This window comes from Neomonachus schauinslandi, chromosome 13, assembly GCF_002201575.2.
Source record: "Neomonachus schauinslandi chromosome 13, ASM220157v2, whole genome shotgun sequence".
In the NCBI taxonomy this organism is placed as follows: domain Eukaryota; kingdom Metazoa; phylum Chordata; class Mammalia; order Carnivora; family Phocidae; genus Neomonachus; species Neomonachus schauinslandi.
In genome coordinates, this window is record NC_058415.1 from 81,182,673 (window position 1) to 81,200,405 (window position 17,733).

The 17,733-nt window shown below is 43.4% G+C and overlaps 1 protein-coding gene across 1 annotated transcript; it reads right to left on the reverse strand.

Moving 5' to 3' along the window:
* Positions 1 to 1,306: 1,306 nt before the first annotated feature.
* Positions 1,307 to 17,630, reverse strand: NDUFA8 (NADH:ubiquinone oxidoreductase subunit A8). Its single transcript, XM_021691297.2, has 5 exons — positions 17,450 to 17,630; positions 11,173 to 11,336; positions 8,109 to 8,274; positions 4,086 to 4,407; positions 1,307 to 1,380 (listed from the first exon to the last, which is right to left on the reverse strand). The coding sequence occupies exons 1-5, from the start codon at positions 17,498 to 17,500 to the stop codon at positions 1,307 to 1,309; spliced, it is 777 nt and encodes a 258-aa protein (XP_021546972.2). The 5' UTR covers positions 17,501 to 17,630.
* Positions 17,631 to 17,733: the final 103 nt, after the last annotated feature.

The window sequence follows — 17,733 nt, forward strand, 5'->3', positions numbered from 1 at the left end:
CAGACAATCAGAATGAATGAATGAATGAATGAATGAATGAATGGGTGGATGAATGAATAAAGCCTGTACATCAAACTACTGTCACATCACCTAATACCGTAGTTTCAGATGGCAAATGAAAGAAACATTATTACCATCCATTTTAGCTTCAACTCTTCCACCAGAGCAGCAGAATTGATTAAAACAAGGCTTCCAGAAAGGGCATGCCTGCTTAATTTGCATTCAACCCTCAAATTAAAGGAATACCAGCATGCAATTATATTTCTTATTACCATAGCCTAATCTGACCTTTTATGCATTCTCCCTTCAGTTCACAGACAGCATTTTTACTGAGACTGTGACAGAGATTTCTGTGCTCTTTTTGGAAAAAAAAAAAGGCCAAAATCCTGAGGGTTTCCTTCTTTCTCCAATGGTGCTAAATCATTACAGTAGAAACCAGCGCCTCTCTTTGAACAGAAAACACTCTCATGTTTATTCTACACAAAGGGATACACATTTATGGGTTACTAAGCTACTCCCTTTTGGAGAGGCCAATGGCTGAATAACATTCATCCAACAAATAGTTATCAAGCACTAACTATCCACCAGCCACCATGACACGAAGTATGTGCCTTGGAAAATAGGATGCAATTCTTGCTCACAAGGAGTACAACAGCTGTAATGGTAAAGATGCTCTTGAACATGGAGGAAGGGAAGGTGTGGTTCACTCTGGGGGTAGTTGAGGGATGTCTTCACAAAGGAGACAAATTCGAGTTGCATCTTGAGGGAAGGGCTCACCAAGAAGAGGTGAGGGAGAACTTTGGAGCAGGGGGCGCACAGGAAGAAGGGCGCAGGTGTCTGAAATGGCAGAGAGCAGAGTCCAGTATGGATCGAGTTGGGGGGAACAGCGGTGGGGGAGGAAGCTGGAGGTATCTCGGTCAGACTCTGGGGAGAGAGAGCCTGGATTCAGATCCAGACAGCCCAACTCTAGATCCCTTGTGCTCAACCTGCATGTTATATTTTGTCATGGGAACAAAGGGGCAGGAAAGACCACTTCGGGCTATAGGAAGGGGACACTTCCTGGGGAAAATAGCACTCGTGTTTGCCTTGAGAGATGGGTAGACTTTCAAGAGGCAGAGATGGGGGGAGGGTTGTTTCCCAGCAAGTAGATGGCAGCATCAGTGATGATTTGGAAACCAGAGAACACTCCTGAGGAATGGCATTTGGGAGACTGTAGGGCACATGATAAGGAGAAGATAATCATGGGGAGATGGGCTAGGCTAAGGCCAGATCGTGGAGTGTCAGAATGCCAGTAAGGATTCGGGGTCTAGTCAACAGCCACTCGGGAGCCACTGAAGGTTTTGGAGCAGCAGAGGTACATGCAGCAAGTCAGAGGATGGACTGGAGGGCGAGGGGGCAGTAGGAGACTCATTTGGAAGTAGTGTCGACCATCCAGGCAAGGGGAACAAAAACAAGCTAGGACAGTGACAGTGAGATAGAAGTGGAAGTAACAAATGTAAGAGATTATGGAAGGAACTCAACAGGGCTGGGTGTTGGACAGGAACATGGAGAGGAGTGAGCAGGAGTCAAAAGGTGCATCTCATGTTTGACTCTGGAAGGATGGAGACACCATTCACTCAGATAGGGATGACAGGAACAGGCTGGGCAGAGGAAAAGAGGAAGATAAACTTCCTTTGGAAATGGGAGGAATTAGTCTCATTATTCTCGAGCCGAACCAGCAGGAAGATTTTCTTATTATTTGAAGCCCTGCTCAGAGATCTTTCACACTAACTGCTTTCAAGTTGTTCTGGGACCTTTTACCTACTGAAATTGAGAGACACGTTTGTTCTGAGAGACTGGGGGATTCTATCTTTACTTAAGACTCTTTGGTTCTAGAAGGCTATGATGTGGTGTTATTCCATCAAGAATACAGGAAAGCCAAACGTTAGTTTCTTTGTTCAAGGAATTCAAAGCAAGGTGGGGAGGGAGAAAGGCAAGAACTTCTGTCCAACTTGGGCAAAAGTTAAAACATCCTACAATTGAATTTGCAGCCATTAACAGCTCAGGACTTGTTGCTCTGATTCTAAAAAGGTGAATTAACAATCAGGGAGGACCTGGTGCTAGACACTGCAGCAGGATAGATTCATTAGATATAGATCCTCCACTCAGAAAGATGGTGTGGTTTCATCCCTTGTTAACCAAAAGTGTGGTCCACGGGCCAGCAGCATCAGCACCAACAAGAAGCTTACTAGCAATCTCAGGACCTACTCCAGACCAGATGAACCAAATCTTCATTTTAAGAAGACCTCATGTGACTGACTTATATGCAGTGGTATATACTAAGAGTATGGACTTTGGAACCAGATGCAGCTGGGTTTAAATCTCAGCTTAGCCACTTCCTACTTAGTAGCGCTTAACCTGGATCTGCTTCATGTGTACAACCAGTGACCCTATCCCCTGGTTGGACCTTAGAATAACCTTGAGAGCTTTCAAAAACTCCAGGCCCTGGTCATACTGCAGACTAATTAAATCAGAATCTCCGGGGGCAGGAACCAGACATGGGTGTTTCAAGGTCTCCAGGTGACTTGAACGTGCACCCAAGGCTGAGAACCACTGACTTCAAAGAGCAAGCGTGGCGACTGGAGCCAGTCTTCGTCTGCATCCCATATCGGCTATTTCTCATGAGGACTGGGGCTTCTCCACCTCTCCCTAAGCTAGAGTTCCTTTGTGAAATGGACATGACAAATAGAAACTCTTTCAAAAGCTGAGCACTGAAAGAGTTGACACGTGAAGCACTTGGCACGATGCATCATGCTCAGTGAATATTTATTACTCATGCAGGTCCCAGCTTCTTTTGCAGAAAGAATCTAAGAAGCAACACATCAGCTTGAGGTGTCACAAAGATGCCAATCTGTGAACATGCTCATACTTTCCCCACCAGGGGTGACTTCCAACTACCTGGCCACCAAGAGGCTAATAGATGTTGCCTTAGCTGTTTTTAAATTTCAAGATTCTATTCTTTTTCTACATTAAATTCAAGAATGAGGCAAAGGCAGCCGGAACTTTTGCAGAACAGGTGAGTGTGAGGTCCACCCCAAGTATTCCCAACTGTGGGGTAGGACGAGGGTGGGGAAGGGGCCACGCCAATCACATAGAGCTTCGTCTTGGAACTGTGCTGACACTTTGGGCGACAGGCCCTCTACCTCCTCTAATGCCTCCCAGCACTCTCCCTGCCTGGACATCTCTAGAGTGGGAGTTAGAAAGGCCTCTGGAAAGGCTTACAGGACAACTGCTTTTTAGAGCACCACAAAGGGAAACCAAGGCCCAGGGAGCTGCTAAGGACTTATGCAGGGCCATGTGCAATTGAAGGCCACCAGCAGAAGGGTGTAGAGCGACCCAGTCAGATGTAGAGGAAATAGCCTGGTAGTGAAAAGGGAACTGAATGAAAGGGAAAATAACGACATAATAGTGCTTTGAACCAGAGCTTTATAAATACTTGTGGCTTTAACCTGCCCAGGAGGTAGATAAGCATGTTGCCTTTAGTTTGTCCTCAAATTCAACCTCTCACAAGAGGTTAAGGAACACACCCAAGGTTGGAATTGACACTCAGACCTCCCGACTTCCTGGCTTTGGAGCTGGGAGCTCAGCCTCCACCTCCCTTGTCTATCAGGAAAAACATCTGGGTTATAATGCTTGAGGATGGGATATCAAGGGGAAGTGGTGGAAGTTTGGTTCTTTAAGAAACTTTGAGCAAGACTGCCGAACACCCAGCCAGGAGGCCCCTCCCATGGCCTGAGTCACAAGGCTCAAACATTTCTTCCCTTCTCCTATCTTGGACGCTTCCCTTGTATGACCTTTAGGGAAAGCTATTTGTCTGAGATATTGGATGGGGAGAGAGGTAAGACTTCAAAATGCGTGAACACAGACAGGTAAGAGGGCCTTCCCTTTACATAGTCATTTCTGCCTGATCGAATGTGGCTCCCTGTTAGTAGGTGAACGCCTACTTAAAGTGAAGAGAGAGGAACAGGCAGGACCACAAGAAGAACAAGCAAAGGGAAGTCATCTTTAAAGGCCAAAAGGTTATATAAAACATAATAAAATACAACTGTTTCCTTTAAAATTTTTAATGGCCAGGAAATGGTATAGAATAACTGCCAAGTCACATAAATTAACTTTTTTGTTAAGTTTGTGATCCCGGAAAGAACACTCTTTCAGTCGATGCAAACTGCATGGGAATTTCATCAGTGGTTGTCTGGGCGTGTGACTGAGTGTGGGCCATGGACCCATCTTTACATGGTCCAGAAAAAAAAGGCGACTGCCATGTTTGGCAGGCTTCAGCTCTCCTTCTATCTCAGGGTTGGGCTCTGGTCTTGCTCGTGAGTGATAGGGATTCTCCGGTAAAGGTCGATCTGTTTTCACTTTGGTGACCTGTGGGGGGGGGCGAAGAGGACAGAAGCAAGGCTGAGGTCAGGTGGAACAGTCTGAGACCAAGAACGCACCTCCCAGCGTTTCCTCTCTGCTCCTGCTGCCCCAACTACCCCTCTTTTTTCAAGCCTCAGCAAACCACATTTAGACTCATTTGACCTTTGAACAAACATTCAAGAAAGCTTTCTTTGGGGGGTTTCCATGTGGTAGAAGTTAGGGATACAGTAGGGAACAAGATATACACTGTCCTCAAGGGGTTCACAGTCTACCGACGGAGCCAGACAAGAAAATCAACCAAGACTTCCCAACCAAATTATCACAACTGAGGCATGAACTAAGTGCTGGGACTTAGGATTTAGAGCAAGGACTCTGCACATGTAACCCATCCTGAAGGCTAGGGGCTGGATGATTTCACAGGCGGTAACCTTTAGCTTCATCTTAAAGGATGCCCATGAGCCAGGCAGGAAGATTAGCAGGAGAAGACATTCCAAGTAAACAGTACATGTGAACACAGAGAGGCATATCTTTAGGATGGCCAAAGCAAAGGTTGCTTGAATCATGGCGGGAAATGAAGCACTAAGCAAGCACTTGTTAGAAACGATACTGAGCACCTTATTCCATTTCATTTTCACACTCCCATGAGATCATTTTGCAGAGGTTCCCTGTGGCCACCTGCCTAATAGTGGGAAAACTAATACTCGAAGCTGGATCTGCCTACTACTCCAAAGCCTGTGCTTTTAAATAACGTACTACACTGGTAGTCAGGGCCAGATGACGAAGGGTACTGAGTGACGTGTCAAGTGTTTGAATTTTAATCCAATGGTAACAGGTGCCACCGAAGCAGGGAAGCAATTCAAGCATGTCTGCAGGGTGGAAGGTACAGAAGCTAGATTAGAGAAGGGCAGGACCAGAACTGGGAGAGCCAAGCCAAGAGGCCTGACAAGATGGTACAGCACTACACGATGGTAACAGGGAGACAGATGGAAGGTGGTCACATCCACATCAGCTCTGATGGTCACAAAATCTCCGCCAGAAACCCAGCAGAAATTGTTCTCACTTTAAAGATGAGGAAACACGCAGAGAAACGGAAAGACAAGGCCACAGTTAATAACCGTGCTGTTATGTAGTGGTCTGATCTTCAAGCCACTCCATGTGATATGACTGATTAGTCTTCCCGTATGCACAAATCCAAAAACGATTTACTGTGAATGGAGCTTTCAGGAACACAATAGCACAATTATTACTATAACCACGCCATGAGGCACTATTATCTGTAGTTCACAGGTGAGGACCAGGGAGGCTAACCTGTCCACGATGAAGATACACACTACATGTCAGAGCTGGAGCTGGGACCCAAGTCTTCTGTCTAAAGGTCCAGAGTCGTTGTTTGTTTTTAGAATAGTATTCTCATCCCTCCGCCACAGAGATCATTAATGGTTCCTTATTGCTTAATAGAGTTACTCCAAATGCCTCCAGCTGGCATGTGTGGCTCCTTTCAGGAATTCAAGATGTGTATGAAATAAATCTAGAAAAATGTTTCTCAAACTTAAAGTAATGAACAGACCCCTTCAAAGGACAAATTATTGTGGAAAGAACAAGAAAACAACTTCCTCTTCTGTACCGTATCAAAAGAGAAAAGGAGGAGAAGCATGTGGTCAAACTAATTGCTAGGTACACAACCTTGGGCAATCTACTCAACCCTCAATTTCCCATCTCTCCAATGGACTATTAGCCCACAGTGCAATTAGGATACTACACGGTCAGGTGCCTGATAACAGCAGGTGCTCCAATGTTAACCTTGCCAGGATGGTGGAATTACGGGTGAGAGAGAGCAACAGCCTAGGAAGGCTGGAAACGTCAAAGGACACTGACACTGAAGCTGAGGGCAGAAGAGTGAGTGGAAACTGGCCAGGGGCACAGAGGGGAGAAGGGAAACCTGGTGGAAGCAGAATGCAGCTAAAATTTAGGCTTTATCCAGCTAGTCATCACCTTTCTAAAACGAGACTGGATTCTGATTTTAAGTATGACTAAAACTGATAATCCTCTTAAAGAAATAAACTTCTGAAAAGAGTTAGGACAATATTTTATAGGTTTTTTAAAAATGTAAGCACAAAGATTCAGGAATCTATATACTTTCTTAACAGCATGATTTGTTAATTCTCCTTTGATCAGAGACAGAAATGAGAAAAGGTTGTTTTCATTAGTGAATGTGTAGGTCCCACCACTTTCCAACACAGAGTTATCAACAATTTAAAGTGATTTATTTGTTCAGGGCAGCAAAAGAAGACATCTGAAGATAATCAAGCTGGACAAAACAAAGCAAAACCAAACAAAACAAAATTGCTAAGCCATTCATCTACTAATGACACCCAGCTTAAGATCCAACTATCCATAGATACTATACATAAAGAGAAGGGAACAAAGGTTAACTGTGGACCTATGCACTAGGCATTAGGCTGCAGGTTCACAGAGGCTCTCTAGCTTAATCCTCACAGAAAACTAGGAATGAATTCTGGTCCTATTTTGTAGATGTGGTAGGACAGGAAATAGCAATTTGCTCAGGATCCCATAGTGATTCAGTAATACTATCTCCCTCCATTCAAACCTGAGTTTTCCCTCCACACCTTGACACCTATCTGTCCCGGAGGGAATGGATGACAATGAGGCTCAAGAAGCAGGGGTAGGTCAGGGGTGCCTGGGTGGCACAGTCAGTTAAGTGTCTGACTCTTGATTTCGGCTCAGGTCATGATCTCAGAGTCATGAGACTGAACCCTGAGTGAGAATCGTGAGATTCTCTTCTCCCTCTGCTCCACACCCTGCCACCTCTCTAAAAGAAAAAAAAAAAAAAAAAAAAAAAAGGCAGCAGCAGGGTAGATCAGCGCACAAAGGACCTTGTAAGCCAGAATATTGCAAGCAAGAGCAAGTACCTGAAAAGTTTCAAAAAGAAAATGGTATTTATTTTCCACACAGATCATGCCTATAGTGAAGATATAATTATAATCCTAAATTCTTCAATTTCAGGTGATACAAGGTCTTCTAAAATCTGAACTGAACCACCCACCCCTCCCAGACATTCACATAGCCTAAGTTAAGAACTCCTGTTCAAGATGTGGGGACAGTGAGAGGATTCAAAAACTAATCCAGGAAATGCTTACCTACAGGAATTGATGATTGTATAAAGGGAGAAAGATGGGGACATGAAGGAAAAAAGACATTCAGGTTTCTGATGTTTCAAGAGATGGTGGTGTCATGACTGAGACAGGAAATATAGAACAAAGAGTAGGAAAACATGCTTTTTAAACTATAGGGATATACTTTTAAAAATCTTAGGTGCTGATAAATCTGGCCTGAAGAATCTGCCATACCCTCGATCCTATTTCCTCTCTGAATTCCACGGTAAGTTCAACTCTTTCAACTGCCAGTGCCCCCCTAACATTGTGTTTATCCTCATCTACTCCCTTCTGTTCTCAAAAGCTAATTAAACAAAAACAAATTTGCACATGCTGGAAGATCTATTTAAAGGAGTATTTCTATTAAATAAACTCCCTTCTGGATTGTGTATAATCACTCCCTCATTAACCTGTTTGGTAAATAACAGATTTCTCCCATTATAACTGTACTCACAGAAGACACTTTTCTGACCGCCTCTTACCCTTACCCACCCCTTAGTGAGAAGGCGAGACCCCCAGCAGGAGACTTTTTACCTTGGACAGCTCCCCCAGGTCAGGTCGCACCCAGCCCAGTTTGTCCAGCACACACTCGTCAAACTTAGCCTGCTGTTTGCGACAGCGACGAAATAGCTGCAGGCTGGAATAATCAATGCAGGTCCAATAGTCTGTAAAAGGCTCCGCACAGTGAAGCTTTATCTGCCTGCAAGAGAAGGCAGTGTTAGGGAAGCTCCTTGCAAAATAATGAAAAACAGACAAGTGCGGAAAAGTAAGTATAGACCACAAATACGTAGCCTTGCTTTCTGGAAGGTAGGAGCGTAGATGCTCAGAGCATCTACGTAGCATCTACGCTCCTACTTGGCGATCCTCAATAAGTAGCAAAAGATTTCTGACGAAGAAGACCTAATTTCTTTATGCAGCAAAACTAAATGGGTTGAAATGCAAAAAGATCATGGTCTAAGGCACATATATTTTACGCAGAACACTCTTCACTTAGGGCCTAACCTTTTTTTCCTTTAGATCCAATTCTAAAGACTGTCAGTTTAGCCAACCTGGAAGAGGCAGCATAATCTGAGATGGGCACGTTGACAAAAGTCAGAGGTGACAGACAATGGCAAAGGAAGAGAGAATTATAAAAGGCAAATACACAAACTAACACACGGAAGATCCTGGGATCATTCAGTGCAGAGACAAACTTACCCTATGCTCCTCAGAGTTCAGAGTCCTCACTCTATTAATGCACTGAACAAAAACAGATTAATCTGTCATTAACAAAGTTAAATTATATTTGGTATTCTCTGTTAAGAAGCAAGGTAGCATGTAATTCATTTTGTGACCACCAAAAATGGTTGAAGAAAAAGTAACTTTTGTGTATAAGAGATCAGGGTGTGCACAGGAAGGAAGGAGGACTAGCAAAGCCCTACGGAGCTTTTCAGAATTGCCTCCAGCCTCACTGACCAGGATGTACACAAAATTGCACCCACCTCCCTTGAGAAGCACTCTGGTAGTGGGCTACTGTTTCCAACGCCAGTTTTTTATTCCTCCGGCCAGCACTGCTGGAGTACTCAGTCTCCGTTCTGGACCCTGTTACCCACACCCAACTATTACCTACTAACGCCTATAAAGAGCAACTTTGGCAGTGAGAAATTCCTCTCATGGAGGCAGCTGGGAACCTCAGGAGCTTGTGAAATCCAAATATTGCCCACATAAATGTACTACCTCTGGGCCAAAGCAGCAATGCTTTTCCAAAGTTCTCTTAGAAAAGTTTAAAAAGTAAACACAAACTTGTTAGCAATCAAACCCATGCAAATTCAAGCAAGAATAAAATATCACTTTGTACCTATCAAATACTTAAATAATAAGCAATGCTGGCAAGGTATAAAAAGATATCGTGCTGAGGGCAGCATAAACTGACCCAACTTTTTAAAAAAGGGCAACTACAGTCCAAGGTCCATAAACAATGTTCAAAGCCTTTTTATAGAATAATCTCACTGCTGAGAAATTTATGCCACGGAATTAATTAAAAAGAGAAAAAGATCTACACACAAAGGTAATCACTGAAGATTTATCTAAAACAATCAAAAACCGGAATAAAAAATGATGTTTTGTTTTTTTTTTTTTTAAAGATTTTATTTATTTATTTGCCAGAAAGAGAGAGAGTGACACAGAGAGAGAGGGAACACAAGCAGGGGCAGAGGAAGAGGGAGAAGCAGGCTTCCTGTGGAGCAGGGAGCCCGATGTGGGGCTCGATCCCAGGACCCTGGGGTCATGACCTGAGCTGAAGGCAGACGCTTAATGACTGAGCCACCCAGGCGCTCCAAAAATGATGTTTAATAACAGGAATTGGTCAGGTAAATTAGGGTTGGTTTACCTACCGGTGGAATATTATATAGCCATTAAAAATGACGATCACAAAGACAATCTAGCAATGCGAAAGAACGTTCCCAATAGTTTCAGAGAAAAATGAATTTTAAACCACACACTATGACTTTAAACACAAAAATGTCTTTGCATATGGACAAAGACAGCAGAAGCAAGAAAGAAGGAAAGCAGCTATTATGTGAAGGAAATTTTATTTTTCCCTCTCCCGTCACTGTAGTGGATGGACATCTGTGGGTTTTGCCTACCCAGCAGTCAGTCCTCATTCTTCTGCAATGTCCTTCTAATTTCCCTTTGGGGAACAATCCCTCCCTATCTCTCAGCAAAGTGGTTTAGATGAATCTAAGTCTACTCCCCACTTTAGTCCTGAACAGGCACAGCATTTTGTCTCCTGAAACACACCTGATTCAAAGATATACATATGAAATCAAGCAGCCAGGCCAACGAGACTCAGTCCAGGGAGCCCTGCTCATACCACTGGACAACTGGCACAGCTGGTCTACGTCTACTAGGCAAGCAGCACAGCAGCGTGGAGTGGCTCGTGGCCACTTCTGCCACAGCAAGGAAAGAGTCTCTGAAAATGAACCTGACAAAGAAAAACAGAACCCAGAGATCGGGGGAGGAGAAGAGAGGTAAAAAGATACCAGGTAGTTAAGAAATTATGTAAGCCCTTTGATTCCAGCCCTGCCCAATCCCAGTCCTATTTCTGGACTTTACTGTTACACGAGCCAATTCCCTTCAAGTGGAGCTTCTGTCCCTTTTAATAGAGTCTGTCAAAACATTTCTCTACAATTACAATCTGGATTTTTTTTTTTTTTTTACTTGTAGTATCAAGCATAATGGCCTACTTAATACCTTGACTCTGTACACACTTTTCTCTCCATAATAACTGAGTGTTCTGTAGTAACAGCAATCTAGTGAATACCTGTTAGCAAGCACTGTGCTGAGCTGTTTTATGTACTTTCACAGATTTTTCATAACAATCCTGAATAAGATAGGTATTATTCTATAATTTGGAAATTAAGGTTCATGGATATTAAAGAACACACCAAATAATAAAAACAAATAACACAAATAACTGCATCATTTACTGTGGGCTTATTCTGGTCTATCTGATTTCAAGGTCTTGCATTTCCTACTAAAACTTAAATAGCTGGACGTTCACTGGGATACATATACCTAGATGTTTCAGCCCCTCAGCACTGATGTGAAAGAGTCGTACCTGAAGAAGTCCAGAGCACACTTGCTGACGAGCTTGCCTTCCTCTAAACACCGCCTGGGGTCTTTCTCTTCCCAGCGGCAGAGCATGAACTCCTTGTTGGGCTTATCACACTGAACTCCATAGTGATGGGCGGCAGCTTTGAGCACCGAAGAACTGACTTTCACCTGGGGAAAGAACAGCGGGCGACAGACCACAGATTTGTGACCAGGATATCACTTCCTCATCTTCACCTCCTGCTGCTCAAAACAGAGAGAACACAAAGGTAGCACTGGTCTGCCTCCACCACGAAAATTAAAGACAGGGGGCTGTCATAATAATCCTTTGTGACCTCCGCTGCTTTAGAGATCAAAAGGCTCTTTCACATGCGTGATTTTCTACGCCTTCACAATAATCTCATTAGGTTGACATTAAACTCCCCATTTTAGACATAAGGAAACGGCAGCCCTAACAGAACCCTTAGCTCTCTGACAGAGAAAAGTGGAGCTCTGAAGGATGATGGAGGGCCCAACTCTGTGGAGCTCTGATGAGTCTCCTTTCCAGGAATAAAAGTGATAGAATAGATAAATTTCCCAGAAGACTACAGAATCACAGAAGATGAGACTGGAAAGGATCAGTACGACAGCATCCAGTCCAGAAAGTTATTACTAATAAGAAAGTACTAGAATTTTTGAATTTTTTACAATTACGGACTATATCCAAGGTAGCCACCCCATAACTATGTCAGTCTCTCACTTACCTCCCTGGACATCTTCTTGAGAAACAGTGTAGTTACAGCTCGCTCACAGGGGACTGCACATAGACCAGGGCCCCCCTAACTGCTGCTGCAGCAAGGGTCCCGCCGGCCTCCTTTGCGTACTACCTTTTCCTGGGCCCACACCACAACATCTTCCTTACTATAAACTCAGAACGTTGGCTGGCTGGGAGGATGACCCTCCTCATCATTCTTCCCTTTCAAAATCACTTTGGCTGTTCTTTCAGATGAACCCCCTCATCCAATAATTTGCATTGGAACTACACAAAGCTTAGTCATGTATTAAATTAGAAGGCAACGAGCATGTTTACAATATTGGGTCTCTGCTCAAATTTTATCTCCTCAGAGGATCTTTTTCTACTGACCTTATAAAAGCTATCATCAATGGTCACCGTGTGTGTGACCACTAGAATATAAGCTCCAAGAGGGTAGGGATTTTTTTCAACAGAGATCCGAGACTAAAGATATCAATTCTCCCTAAATGAAACTATAATTAAATGTCATGTTTACTGTGGCTCGCCAAGCACCCAAAATAGTGTCTCGCACAAGCAGCTAGTGAGTGCTCATCATGTGCCAGGCACCGGGGATCCAACACTCACAGAAGAGACAAGACTACATGAAGTATGCCTTCTCACCAAAATAAAGTATGTCCCTCCTCTTATTCAAGTCATTCTTATGTTCTTTGGTTAAAATTACAGTTTCTATCATATAGGAACCTTGCGCGTTTCTGTTTAATTCCGCAGTATTTTAACATTTTTGATACTAGCTTAATAGGATTTTTTTTTTCTATTAGATTTTCAAATTGGTTACTGCTTGTTTGTACACTGTATCTCCTCTCTAGCCAGATCTTACTGAACTCCTGTCAGCTCTGATACAAAACTAATGAGGATTAACAGAAAAAAACCCTCCATTTACAAGTAAAAACTACCTCCCTTCCTCTATGATATTTGTATCTTTTTTTCCTCTTTTTTTCCTATCTTATTGCTTTGACTGAACTCTAGGATAATACAGATGAACAGCAATGGCAGTAGGCATCCTTGCCTTTTTCTAGACTTTAAAGCACAGTTTGGTACAACATTTGCTGTTGTTATCTGGGATATAGTTCTTAGGATATTCCTCAGTAAGGAAGTCTCCTTCTAATCTGAACTGGCTTTGCTTTACTGTTCTTTCTGTTAAGACTGAAATTTCGAGTTTCTTTTTCATTAATCTGTAAGTGTAGAGCACTAACAGATTTTCCAAAACTCTCCCATTATAGATAGAATAAAATCTAGTCTGCCACAGTGTATTATGCTTTAAGATATTATTGGATTTGACTCATAAATATTTTACTAAGGATTTTCATGTAAGAATAATGTTGTAATTATTATTTTTACAGTGCTAAAAATTTTATAATTTTATTTATGTTTTAAAGATTTGTTTATTTTAGAGAGAGAGAGTGTGCATGGAGGGGAGGGGCAGACAGAGTCTCAAGCAAACTCCCCACTGAGTGCGGAGCCCGACACAGGGCTCGATCTCATAATCCTGAGATCACGACCTGAGCTGAAACTAAGAGTTGGACGCTTAACCGAATGTGACACCCAGGTGCCCCTATAATTTTATTTTTTATGAATTTCACACAGCTTGGGTTAAATTATTAATAAAATAAATGGCAAGGAAAGATGAAGAGAGTAATTCATCTACACACTACCGGAAGAAGAGAATAAAGTTAGGATGATGTCTACTAACATTACAACTGCTATAATTATCAAAGCAAAGACAAACTTATGATACAAGTGAAATCTGCCATGACAAGTCTAATAAATTTGTTTAAAACTCTGTAAGATTTTGTATTACAGTTTTTTATAATAAGAGTTTATTTAGGTTAATTGAGGGGTATACTCTTGCTTGCTATATTACCTGTAAAGAGCTGAGAGAATAAAAATCAAGACTCAGGGGCGTCTGGGTGGCTCAGTCGGTTAGGCGTCTGACTCTTGATTTTGGCTCAGGTCATGATCTCAGGGCTGTGCGATTGAGCCCCGTGTCAGGCTCTGCACTGGACGTGGAGCCTGCTTGACATTCTCTCTCCCTCTCCTTCTGCCCCTCCCCCCTGCACACATGCACTCGTGCTCCCTCTTTAAAAAAAAAAAAAAATCAAGATTCAAACTTTTAAAGCTTAATATATTTAAAAAACTAAGTTAGCTATATTTACTTCCTTGACAAATGCCTTAAAGACCTTTAAATGGCTGATTTAATTACTCAAATGCCTTCACAGCTATCGTGTCCAAAAAAGTTATGGCATTCTTTGCCTGACTTTCCTACCAATGTAGAGGTCTTATCAAAATCTAGGCATACCCATGTTGTTGAGCATATAAAATATGCTCTGCCACAGGAAAATAAAAGACAATAACCACTCACCGAGTCTCTTTCCTGGGGAAAGAGATGTGCTCAAGATGACACAGCATCAGGTCAGTGGCAACTGTAGAACTGGAATTCACAGACTCTGACCTTCAATCAGGCCTTTTTGCATGATATCACCTTCACTGAGGTGGCAAAGGATTTTGGATGTCACCGTCTCCCCTCACCTGCTTCTTCACGAAGACTGATGAGTTCCAACAGAAACAACATCCTTTCATAGCTGCTTACTGTGAATATCCTCTCAAATTCATTCACCTCCCTTTGCCTCAAAGAATACAAAGTTCCAGCATCTTCCTCATTTACCCTCATGACAGCCTCCCCGCACAGCCAGTCTATACAATCTGCAGGTGTGAAAAGGGAGGCAGAAAAAGTCTTAGTCTACAACCAATCCTCCAGTCCTGCTCTCTTCCTTAAACCATGTCTGCACCTCTTTCTACAGTCTTTAATTTATGCTGTGCCTTCCATTTTACTTAATTTATGGAAAACGGGGAATAATCGTACTTATTTGATAGGACTACTGAGAATTTAAATGAGCTAACACATATAAAAATATTAAGAACAGTGTCTAGCACATCATAAATATTAACTATTATTTCTACTCAAAATTGTCAATGTGTACAGGGAGTTTCCAGCCTAAGCTTCTGACTGCTTCTTCCACAGGCATGTGTTTTAACTCCAAAGTCAACGAGGTCCAAAACGTGTTTAATTTGTCTCTCAAATCTGCTCCCTCTGGCTTCCCAGCCCCACTGTCAGGATGCAAATCTGACAGACTCTTCAACCCTCTCTGCCTCTGATACCTAAGTCACTGCTAAGTCTGACTTCCAGATAAATCTGTTCTTTTGCTCTGTAAGCACAGTCACCAATTATTTGGGGTCATTAATATCCTCCTCATTATTTCAACAGCCACCAAGACTAATCTCCCTGCTTTTCTTTTCCTCCCTTCAATCCATTTCTTCACAGAGCTGCCAGAGTGATCTTCCTAAAAGGCCAATTCTTACTGTACTCCATTTAAACAAATTAGCAACAAAGCCCTGGAAGGATTCAGGCTTAACAGCAGAATAAAGCCTAAACTTTTTACGGGGTATTCAAAGCCTTCTGGATCCAGCCTTCTCACCCAACGTACTTCCAAAAAGGGACTTGCTGCTGTCTCAGAACATTGAACTCACTGTCCCCAGAACCCATCTGTGGACGCCTGCATTTTCCCATCTCCTTACCTTCGCTTAGAAAGCCCATTACTCCGTCTTGGCCTATAAATGCTATTCTTCAAACGCTATTTAGCCAAGTCTCACATTATGCCCGAGAAATGCTTTCTCTGTTCCCTTTATAGCCTCAGAGAATTATACAGCTGGAATCACTTCTTCTTACAAATAAAATAACTATGTCTGCAAATGCTACAAGTGACTAATCAAGGTAACTGAGCAGTTAGGCCTGGAATTTAGATCCAACTTCAAATCCTGCTCTCTTCTCTTAAACCATGTCTGCCCCTCTTCCATGGCATTTAATCATACTTTGTCTTGTAGTTACTTATGTAATTATCTGTATTTCAATTCAACTGTATGAACACTAAAGGCAAATTTATTCCAGATATAGAATACTTGCAGGAAGTTGAACCTCAGATGTTTGCTGAACCAAATTAAAGTTCCCATGAAAAAAACAGCACTCTCAGGCTAACCCAGGTTCACTGTGGGACAAGAAACCAAAGACTGAATATTGGAGGCCCCCACTTTATAAATGTCACTTTACTATAAAGTCCCTGAACATAGCAAAAAGTTCTTCATCTGAGGAAAATAATAGTTGCCATTCTCACAGGCATCTAGGAGTAAGTGAAGTCATGAAAGTAACTTAACTTCCTAACTTCTGGGATATAACTTCTGGCACATAATTTTTAGTGTTGCCCTCCTTCTCCTTTTATGTAGCCTAGACTTTCTACTACCCACTCCTGCCATGACACTCTTGTGCCTTAAAACCTTCCACCTCACCCCATCACCTCACTTATAAAATAAGTCTGGCCTTGTAGAAGCTGCTTCCCAGTCCTACCAGTCCGAGGTACCCATCTCTCCAGGCTCAGCAACAGCTGAGCTTCCCACCAACCCTAGAGTCACATCAAACAGCACTTACTTGTCTCCCAGACACAAAACGTTCTGCTAAGCCTTCTCACTCTTTTCAGCTTTTGCCCATACCATAATACAAGAGTTTAAAAGCATGGGTTTTAAACTCAGACCTGGATTCACAGTCCAGCTCCACCACTTACTAGCTATATGACCCTGGGCAAATGACTTCTACTCCCCAGGCCTGTTTTCTCACCTTTCACATGAAGAGACCAATAATATCCTACTTCATGGTGCTGCTGGCAGGATTTGATGAATTAATGGATGTGAAGTAATTAATTAGCATCCTGCCTGACATCTAGACAAGGCTTGGTCATATTTGCTATAATTTGTATATACTGTCTCGTCTTCACTTCATAGCACAAACTTCACGATATTGTAACTGCCTCGTTATGTCTGTCTCCCCATTAGATTATAAGCTCTCTGAGGGCAGGGACCATCTCTCTTATTCTCTGGTGTTTGTGTATATGGCAATTATTCAATGATATCGCCTGAATAAATGAATGTCCTATTACCAAACACGTTCCCAGGGCTGTGAGCAACTCCACTCTCCAGTATCATCTCCTTTTGCTTCCGCTTCCTAGCTCCACTCCAACACCATACCGATGAGGCCACCTGGAAGCGACCGTCTTTCTCGCTCGACTGTAAAAACCCGGGGTTGTATATTCACTTCGCGGGGAAGGCTGAGTATTAAGGGACATTAAAGTAAAAAGTGGCCCTGGCTGGTGCTTAATAAAAGTACCACTATTATTCACGTAAATGACAAGCAGATCGCTGGGGGTCAGAGTGGGGGAGGAGAGGAGAATGCTACAGAGCCACTGCATGATGGGGTGGAAGTGAGGCGATTCCCGGAGGTGAGGAAGAGGCGTCCGGGAGCGACCTGTGTCTGTGTTGGGGGGTGGGGGGAGGCACTGCGTCGGGGGGAGCCGGGGCCCACAGTCCAGGGAGACGCAGCAGGGCTGGGCCCAGGCCCGAAAAGCTGCAGCCCTATGCCCCGCTTGCCTGGCTTCCGAACGAGCCTCACCTCCTGCACTTTCAGATCCTCCAGAGTAGGCAGCTCCACTATCCCCGGCATGATGGCGGTAGCCCCAAACCCGAGGAGGCTCCCGCAAACGCGTCGCCCCCGTCTCCTTGAATTCCCCTTTCGACCGCCAAGGGCCACCTCGCGCCTGCGCCTGCGCAGCGGGCCACGCAGGCGCACTGCTCTGCCCAACCGCGAGCCACAGAGCCTGCGCAGTGCCTGGAAGGTCCGCGGGCGCTGGGAGCGGGGCTTCGCGTCGGCCCCGCCCATCTTGGTTGTCATAGTGA

Excerpts from the sequence above, each read along its gene's own strand:
- NDUFA8 (XM_021691297.2), bottom strand. The coding sequence starts at position 17,500 with ATGCCGGGGATAGTGGAGCTGCCTACTCTGGAGGATCTGAAAGTGCAG. Across the intron at positions 11,337-17,449 it reads AGGATCTGAAAGTGCAGGAG|GTGAAAGTCAGTTCTTCGGT; the intron begins GTGAGGCTCGTT and ends TTCTTTCCCCAG. Across the intron at positions 1,381-4,085 it reads TAAAAATTTTAAAGGAAACA|TCCATCCTCTGACTTGCTGC; the intron begins GTTGTATTTTAT and ends CTCGCCCTCCAG.